Source organism: Mercurialis annua, linkage group LG6 (assembly GCF_937616625.2).
Source record: "Mercurialis annua linkage group LG6, ddMerAnnu1.2, whole genome shotgun sequence".
In the NCBI taxonomy this organism is placed as follows: Eukaryota; Viridiplantae; Streptophyta; class Magnoliopsida; order Malpighiales; family Euphorbiaceae; genus Mercurialis; species Mercurialis annua.
The window spans coordinates 39,358,547-39,368,396 of record NC_065575.1 but is presented as its reverse complement, the minus strand read 5'-3'; the positions used below and the strand labels follow the sequence as shown (position 1 = coordinate 39,368,396).

Sequence of the window (9,850 nt, the reverse complement as noted above, 5' to 3'; positions counted from 1 at the left end):
AGGTAAAGTCAAAAATTCTTTGAGAAATGGGCTCCGTTGGATTAAAAATAGATGCTCTCGGATCATACATGGTTACTAAAAAAAAGATTCCGATTTGTTTTTGGACGGCTGTGATTGTTTTTCCACGTCAGAGGAATAGGTCCCTTGTTAGTTTTGTTTCTGTTTGATGCTCTTGAACAGTTCCTTTTTGTTTTAGTTTGAGAATTTTGTTTTGAATTTTGATAGACAAATTGGGTTGGTTTTTATTCCCATGATAATGAGTTTAATGGTGGAGTTTCGTTAGAGATTAATGCTGATAATGCAGAGGTGCAGTGCTTATTGATGAATTCATGAAAATAATTAGTTTTCTTTTTTCTAAAAGAACAAAGGAAAATATACAAATTTACCGATTATATTTAGCCTATGGAGTAATAAATTAATTGCAAATTGAATCGCAAATTTTAGCGGATTTTGTTTCCAGTATATTTTGTTTTTTAAGTGAATCGCAAAAGTTAAGAACAAATAAACAAGAAAAATAATAACTTTTTTGCGATTTAAACACGATATTTAAATTGTGGCATTCTTATACGTTGTCTTTTTAGAATTTTTATTATATAGTCCATTTCTGTTTTTCGATTATTTAAAACTTATGCGGTAAAACAGAGTAAAAATTGCATGCCAACTTAGCGACGTACGTGTTGTCATATATTCTCTTTAGGTTATTTGTTTTATAAATATAAATTTTTTATATTTGTAGCGATTTAAATTCTAAACACATCATTTTAAATTTGACAATTTATTGTTCAATCTCATTTGCCACATGAACTTCCAACAGTCAGAAAACGCCAATATACTACAAAATTTAAAAATAATAAATTAAGAGACGTCAAGTTTTAAACAATATACCTAAATCACTACAAATGTTGATGGTATTAATTTACTAATTTTATATACATTACAAATAACCTTCAATATCTAAAGTTTTTTTTTGTACGTTTAAATTAGTTCAACTTTTTTGGTAGACCGTCATCACTCAATCATGTCATCACTCCATCATTCAATGAATTATAATTAGAAAGATTTATATATTTACCTAAAAAATAAAAATATTTGTATTTTTTAACTCAACACGGAAAAATTGCAAAAAATACCTCACGTTTTTTTCATATTTAAGTTTTTACTTTCGGTATTAAAATAATTATGATTTTACTCCGTTATCATAAAAGTATTAGTGACATTATTATCTCGGTATCATAATTATTTTGTAAAAATTATTTTCATACGTTATCATACTATTATCATTAACTTTATCATACTATTATTATAACCTATTTTTATAAAAATTATCATAATATTATCATAATAGACTTTATCACAACAATATCATAAAATATCATCATAACGTTATCATAACGTACTTTATTATAATTATATTATAACCTTTTTATCATAACCTGCTAGTGCACGGTTTCTAGATCAGAGGTTATATGTGACGTTGATGTTGCATGGGTTGCATAAACCTGCTAGTGCACAGTGCAATTGACCAAACTCAGTTAATTATTGAAGATTGTTTAGCTATTTTGGAGACTCGTCCGCTTAGCTTTTGGTATTTCAGTCGAGTTTGTAATCAAGTTGCCCATGCCCTTGCTAAATAGGGCATTTTTCGACAGTGATTATGTTATTGATGGAAATGTTCTTTTTCCGGTCTATAAACTTGTCCTGTTGAACAATAATTAAGAAAGTACAATATATTTTCTCAAAAAATAATTTTGATTATAAACTTACCATTTAAAATTAAGTGTCACAAATTTAAGATGCACTGCTATAAATGGTGAAGTCTTTTTTATTAGTATTTTTTAGGAGGAAGTACTCATGGAAAAAATTGAACCTGTTACTATTTTTAACATTTACATCCTTGAAGCTATAGCTCATTGGTTTATATATGATAAAGTCAAATCCAATTAATTATTATTTTTTACTAATTTTGCACATTAATTTATACATCAAATTTATAAATATTAAAAGTAAACAAATATGTCTATAATACTAAAGGACATTTTTTGGAATATTAAAAATTAAAAAAAAAAAGACAAATTAAATGGGACAAAAAGAGAGTTTGTTTTCATTTTTGTTTCATATGTGTTTAATTTTTTCTATTTGAATTCATAAGTTGTAATATATTTTAAAAAAATTGTTTGTTTAGAATTTTTAATTTTCTTGTCATAATTTATTTGTTTCCATTTGTTACGGTTAAAATAAATGTTACAATTGAGCTATGTATTTATACGAAGTTCATATAAATTTAAATATATAAATTTATCAAATTTCAAATTACTTTTTAAATGAATTTCATATGAATTATAATACAATAGTTATTTTATAAGTTTATATATGTTTCATAACAGTTTTATAATTATTTTATTTTAGTTGGGAGCTATATAAAAGTTTATTAATTAAATAGCAAAAATGTAAATTCCTCCCATTTATATAAGTCAAAATATTACTTTGATCATGCTTTTTGGTAAATAAAAAATATTTATTTGGTCCAGTTAATGATTAAAATATCAGTTTGACTTTGTTTATTAAGTTGGTGTAAAAATATAAAGCATGAACATATATATTTAGACTCTGTAATATTAAACTTATAAGGGTACTGAATTATATGAAAGTTTTAAAATGTATATTGAACTTTTTTTATTACAAAATAGGTACTGAACTATGCGAAACGTTACAAAATAAGTATTCTCAGCCTCGTGTTTTTCATAGATTTGACGAAGGAAGAAGTCACGTCAGCAAAAAGTGACTGAAAATATCCATTTTGAAACGTTTCGCTCAGTTCAGTATTTATTTTATAACAAAAAAAATTCAGTACTCATTTTGAAATTTTCAGATAGTTGAGTACCTTCCTAATCAAGTTTAATACCCTAGACTCTGAGAGATCTAGATTATCTGGTCTGGCCCGATTCATATAATTAAGTATGAGGTAACTCCTAATTTGTTTGGTAGATCAGTTGAGTATAAAACAACTTAATTAGCTCAAAAATTAAAAGAAAATAAAAACTGAACTCTAGATTGGCCTAATGGTAAAAAAAACCCAAACCTTTACGATTTGTTGCAATTATATCCAAATCTTTTAATTTTTGCAATAATATCCAAATTGCATTTTTGTAGCAATAATAGTCAAATTGATGGCTAAACTTGTTGTTTTCAATTAAGATATTAGGCTATTATTATGTTTTGATGTATAATAATATAGTAAAAGTCCCAAAAAATGATAAAAAAACTCAAAAAAATTCATATAAAAAGTGCAATTTGGATATTATTGCAACAAAATAATGCAATTTGGATATTATTGCAAAAATTAAAAGGTTTGGATATAATTGCAACAAGTCGTAAAGGTTTGGGTTTTTTTTTGCCATTAAATTCGATACTTGCAAATTTTAATTGCCACCAAATGACAACCAGCATTAATTTCCTTTATATTATACAAATTAATAAGATCATTGAATTAACAGTATCAGTATATCATGTAGTCAAAATAAAACAAAAACTTTCAATAAATTCTTGAGCTTTCTTTAAACTTTTAATCTCTTCGATTTAATATATAGTGCAAGTAATTTGATGAATCGTTCTGTATTTAATAGTGCAAGTAACTAATTTTGATATATACCCAACATTCTGATCAATTAGGTAGAGTGTGCGGAATCAAACCGAATATTCAAACAGATATATATATATATATCAGTTCAATTCGATTGGTCAGAAATCACTACCACATAAGTCACTTTCAGCAACACTAACACAGCAACACTTTCAATACTGTTGCAATAGTATATATAAGGCAGCAGAAAAGTTACAGTTAAAAACCGTTGCAAAGAAATTAACAAAATTCACAAATTTACAGCATAAGGTAACATATATAGAATACTGCTGCATTAGCTTAAGAAAATGCAACAATTTAACTGAATCTAGCAACACTTTTAAACTGTTGTCTTATCTTAAATACTATAAAAATTTTGAAAATTTTTAATTATAATTTTTCATTAAAATGTGAAATCTTTTACTATATTTTCATTAAAAAAATTCAAAATCACTCTATTAAATTTTGAATTAAAATCTCAAATTTTTTAGTTTTGAAGTTTTTTTATAATTTAATTTCTCCTATTCTGTTATATTTGTAATTATCATTCTCCACTATTTTTTCTAAAAAAACTTAATCCATTTCTTCTAGGATAATTAAATCATAGTTTTTTTTATTAAAGTTCTTTTTTTTTACTGTACCAGACTACCAGTTCCACAAATTTGTACAATTTTCATAAATATGATGACATATTATTAAGCAGCAGTAGATGATGAGATATTAACATTATTTTTCAATCTCAACAATCACTAAATAACTTTATGTTTGGTTTCATTAAAGCTTCACCAAATTACTAAATCAATGTCAATCTCCATATTCTTTTTTGTAATCTCTCTTCGCCATCTCTCTTCGATTAAAGGTAAGCGATCGTTCTTCATTTTTATTTTTGATTTTATTTTCAATTTCAATTTGATTTACAGTGCACAACCTAGGGTTTATGGATCATTTGAAGGTAATCTCAATTTCAATTTCATTCTCTTCTCCATCGATTAAAGTTAATCTTATTTTCAATTTTATTTATAGTGCGCAACCTAGGGTTTACAGATTATTCGAAGGTATTCTCATTTTCAATCCATTCTCTTCTCCATCGATCGAAGCTAATCTCATTTTCAATTTCATTTACAGTGCGCAACCTAGGGTTTACGGATAATTTGAAGGTAATCTTATTTTCAATCTATTCTTTTCTTCATCGATTGAAGCTAATCTCATTTTCAATTACATTTACAGAGCGCAACCTAGAGTTTACGAATAATTTGAAGATCTCTTTTAATGTCTTCACCTACTAAGTAAGTCTAATTTTAATTATAATTATGAGTGTTTTGGTGTACTTTTGATAGTAATAATTTAGCTAAATTAATCTATCTGAATTTGATTTTCATTTTTATCTATTTAGATTTAATGGAAACTAGAATTGTTATTGACTAATCAGTTAAAATTCTTTATATTCTGGTTATGATTTGGTTGTGTGAAGTTTAGTTTTATTTTGCCAACTTTTGATTACAATGGAGCAGTGGGCTTAAGTTTGAGCATTTATAAGGGTGATTTTATTTATCACACAAAGCTTTTGATTGTGTATTAGTATCTAATATTTATGATTAAATTATGTGTTTTGACACAATTGTTAGATTCAACAGTTTGTTGTACCACTTGTTTTGAATTGTGTATCAGCCTGCTTTTAATTGTTCTGAGTTTGCTGTTCTTTTATTGACATAATCTCAAGAGAAATTTTAAATGATTCAGATGTAACCTTAATGATAGCAAAAGTGGTTCTATGGCACAGCTTTTATTTTTTTTATTTTGCCTTTCATGCTCATTTACTTTTATTAAGCCAATTTCTCTACTGTCAACTTTTAAACAATGGAGGCTATATGCTTTTACTTTGGACATAGCTATTTGCGTTTCACCATGAATTGATATAGAAAACTATAATGTTCCACTATATTATACCGATGTTTCTGTTTCAGGAATTACTCTTTTGCTTATTCTTTGTTGTGATGCTAGTGATACCATTTTGAGTTTAAATAAGCATCAGAATGGTATGCAATGCAGTTTGCGTAGTCTACTAAATTAGTATCCGTTGTTACTAAGTTATGATAGTACATAGTTTGTTAGATATTTTCTATTCTTTAATCATAGAAGTTGAAATATTCAACCATCATTTAAGTTGTAAAGTGTAAACCGGATTCTGAATAATGTTTATGTTTCTTTCAGTACAGTAAATTACAGACATACATGATTCTACTACAATTGCCAACTCAATAAACATTTAGGTGAATAATCACTGTAGTTATTATTTTAGTTACCTACTTTATATTTTAATATGATACTGGACTTCTGGTAATGAATCATTGAATGTTTTATACATGTTTAAAGGTATGTATGCTTGATCTGAGTTTTGGTTTGCTTATGTTGAATATCTTTGCAGAGTTGCTGACTGGATTTAGGAAGGAAGCAGAGACCGACTTTAAATGTTACAACAGAGATTGGAAGAAGTTCTCCAAAATTATAGAAATGCAGTAAGTATTATACCTGAAACACCTATTTTTAGTGCACCACATTAATGTATGTTCTAGTAGCATTTTATTTCTGAACCTGCAACTAATATGAGATAGACCACATGAATTGTATTTTCTGACTCTTTTTGTGACCCTATAAATTTTGTTTGCTTTTTCCCGTCTGCATTTGTTTATGAAATAAGTTTACTCCTTTTCTTGTTGTTATCAATTGCTTGTTTGTCAAAATTCTCATGTAAGGTGTCAGAATTAGTTTTGCTTGTCTAGGAATTTCAAAGTATCCTCTTTCTTACATCATTGTTTTTGTCTGGTTGTTGTTGTTCCTAAACTAAGGTGTTATAATGATATTCTAATTATTGTAAGGAGCTTGCTAGAAATCCTTGATGCATTGTCTTTTATTCAGGTTTGGTAAGGAGCTTAACTAAGAAGTTGTCATCAAAGTCATTGGCGGAAATGTTCATTGCCACGCACAAGAGAAATGCGGGGCGTTTTTGCAGGATTTCAGCAAAATATTTGTGGAAAATGGTTCCGTAGCAAAAAACGCGCTCAAAGTTTAGTTATTTTTAAAAAATACTTTGGTGAACATTTTCTGCTTGTGATGTAATGGATGGATGGAATATTTTCCGATTCTGAAGTTTATGAATAATTTCCGTTTTCTAATTTTGGTGAATATTTTATGTTATTCCAATTTAGTGAATGTTTTCCGTTTCTAAATTTAGCGAATAATTTTAATTTCTGCTTTTAAATTTTGTTCCTCAAATATAAACTGTTGCGCTTTCTATAAACCATTGCATATAGTACTATCCAAATCGTTACCTTACGAAAAAAAATGTTGCCTAAAGTACTATCCAAATCGTTGCCTCATAAAAATAAATGTTGCCTTTATAAAAATAAATGTTGCGTAAAGTACTATAAAAATCGTTGCCTAATAAAAATAAATGTTGCCTAAAATACATTATAAAACTGTTACAATAAATGTTTGAAACTGTTGTTGTTGCTATTAATTGCAACAGTTTTATTTCTATTACAATAGTTTAAAAAAACTGTTGCAATAGCTATCAAGACCTATTGCAGCGGCCGCAAATGTAGCTGATTGAAAAGCGTTGCAATAGGCCTAAGGCAATGGTTTTTATACATAAAGCAACACTTATCCGGTGTTGCTGAAAGTGACTTATGTGGTAGTGAATATAACTTTTTTTTAAAGAAATTGTTTGGTTTAGATGTCATAGTAAAACAGTTTCAATCCAATTTCGGCAATAAATCGAACCAAAATAACTTATAGTAACACCACATAAATCATGATCCAACCAATATATGAGACCTACTGAAGGAGTAGATATTATATACTAAATGAAACTTAAAGCCAATGATCCTGCATATGATGCAATAAATTTCTTAATCGATCAAATATGCATGTTAAAGGATATTAACGTAACAATAGATAAGTATATATATTATTTTAGGAAAAAAAAAGATTGAACTCTATTAATCAAAAAAAAATTAACAAATTTATTGACCGGAGAAAAGAAACTTCGCCTCTCTTGTCTTGGATGTGTAGATACTCAGCAGGCAAAAATCTTTTCTCAGGAATTAGAGAGTTGCTTTCGCTGCTGCTGTTTACTTCATTTGGATTCATAGGAATAATGTGATCTTCAACCAGAAGTCTCCTAATGGCATTGAAGTTTACAATTTGATTTTTTTTTTTTTTTTACAATTTGATTAAAGATTGTGTGTTAATGAGATTTACAAATTAACTGTAATAGCCAATTGATTTTAATTTGGCATTAGAGTTTATTTTTTTGGGGAGTTCCCTTTGTAAGTTACTGCTCGTAGCAGTATTGATTTTAAGAGATTTATCCCTTTGTAACCAATGACGGAGCTAGAATATTTATATCGGGAGGGCCAAATTGCAATATGCACTATATATATGAGATAATTTTTGAAAGTTAGGGAGGGCCAAATTGTAAAAAAAAAGTTCCACATGCTAATTTAGCTATTTTTAAAAACTTAGGGAGGGCCAAGGCCATACGCAGCCTACCCCTCCCTCCGTCATTGTTTGTAACCCATCTGCTTGTAGCAGTGTTGTCTTTAAGGGATTCATCCCTTTGTATTATTCTGCAGTATAAGTGCAATCTAAATCTCGTTTGGTTTATTGACCAAAAAAAAAACTTCGTCATTAATAATACAATCTTAATTGGTCAAATTAATACGCATGTTAATCGATATTAACGTACCAACAAATAAGTATATTTTTTTTTGAATGGAAATAAGTATATTTCTTAACAATGATTAAGTGCATTGATAGCGTAAATAAGAGATCCTTAAAAAAAAGCATAAATCTGAGAAATAGATCTTTCTTTTTTTCCATTTATTCATGACATTCAAAATATGGATCCATGCATTTCCCTAATCTTCAAACAAAATTGCTACATTGGATCCTCTCTTGTTTTTACACATAATAAACAAAATGATTAATCAAGTACATGAAATTACAAAAAGACAATAACAAAACGACATCATAGTCGAAAAAATAGAGTACACAAATTACGCCAACTTAGTAATCGTCCTCAATTTATTATGCATATCACAGCCCCAACTTTATACGATGATCCTCCTTCACTTCAATTATCAGAAATCACTTCTTTTTTTAAAACTAGAAATCACTTTAATTAAACCTAATTTACAACACAATTTTTCTTTAAAACAATAAAATCAACCCATTGTAAACCTTTATTTATTTGTTTATTTATTTATTTTTCCCCGTAAGCCATATCTCCTCATTTCTCCCTCTTTCTCCAATATCCTGCAAACCCCATATCTTAATCAACAACAGAAACTCAAAGACATACCAAATTTATCCATGCATGCGCCATGCAACGTATGTGATAATAATCTTGCAAAATTATTGGCTAAAATTCGATCGCCTGTTGCGGCGATTATTATAAGTCTCGTGTTGAATCTTCATTTGTTGATAGAATTGAGCAATAAATTGCTCAGCCTTGAGGTCAATCATCTCATCGCCACCTTTCTCACCATTAACACCAATTTCTTGATCCTCATCGTCATCCTCATCGTCGATCTCATCGCCTTCATCGACCCCAGCGAGATCTTGAAGATTCGTTGCCGATGCATATTGGCTCATACCACAAGAAGACGATGAAGCTACGCTTGCTTGAGCTGGTGACATAGGTGGCGTAAAAACCTCAAGATGTTCCATAACCGGGTTCGTTAAAACCGGCGCCAACGCGGCGGTTTCACCCTCCGTTAGCCGCGGTGGATCTTTGGACCCGTTTTTAACATGCAGACCAAAAAGCTTCTCCCATATAGAAACTGCATCAATAGAGACAGATTTTGCATTTTTCGTTTTCTTGGACTTTATCATAAACAAAGCAACCCTAAAGAAATGCATAGGGCCGCGTTTCTTTTTCTTGGGGATGAAGGAACAGTGACCAGGATCACCATTCTGGTTCTTGATTAGGGTATTGCTGGAGAAGACAACAGCGGATGAATTATCTTCCATTCAAGAAAAAAGAGGTGAGAATTATGAGAGTGGATCTCCTTTTAAAATGGCTAGATAATTAAATGGGTGATTAACTAATAATTGGTTTCTTTGAAGGGGCTCAAATTCTCCTGCAGAAATGCAGGAGAGAGGAGAGGGAGATACAAAGAACCTTTGAGAGAAAGAGAATGGAGAGAAACTAGGGTTTATATGTAATTT

The 9,850-nt window shown here is 29.0% G+C and overlaps 1 protein-coding gene and 1 long non-coding RNA gene across 2 annotated transcripts; one reads left to right on the top strand and one right to left on the bottom strand.

The window, feature by feature from the left end:
- Window positions 1-4,271: 4,271 nt before the first annotated feature.
- LOC126654121 (uncharacterized) lies at window positions 4,272-6,846 on the top strand. The gene is made up of 4 exons (XR_007632424.2): window positions 4,272-4,776; window positions 4,847-4,905; window positions 6,045-6,135; window positions 6,536-6,846. It is a non-coding gene; the product is annotated as an uncharacterized LOC126654121 (long non-coding RNA).
- A 1,626-nt stretch (window positions 6,847-8,472) lies between these two features.
- LOC126686247 (uncharacterized) lies at window positions 8,473-9,850 on the bottom strand. Its single transcript, XM_050380290.2, has one exon. The coding sequence runs from the start codon at window positions 9,650-9,652 to the stop codon at window positions 9,035-9,037; it is 618 nt and encodes a 205-aa protein (XP_050236247.1). The 5' UTR covers window positions 9,653-9,850; the 3' UTR covers window positions 8,473-9,034.

What these genes read in the sequence shown, in the direction of transcription:
- LOC126686247 (XM_050380290.2), bottom strand. Translation starts at nt 9,652, where the DNA reads ATGGAAGATAATTCATCCGCTGTTGTCTTCTCCAGCAATACCCTAATC.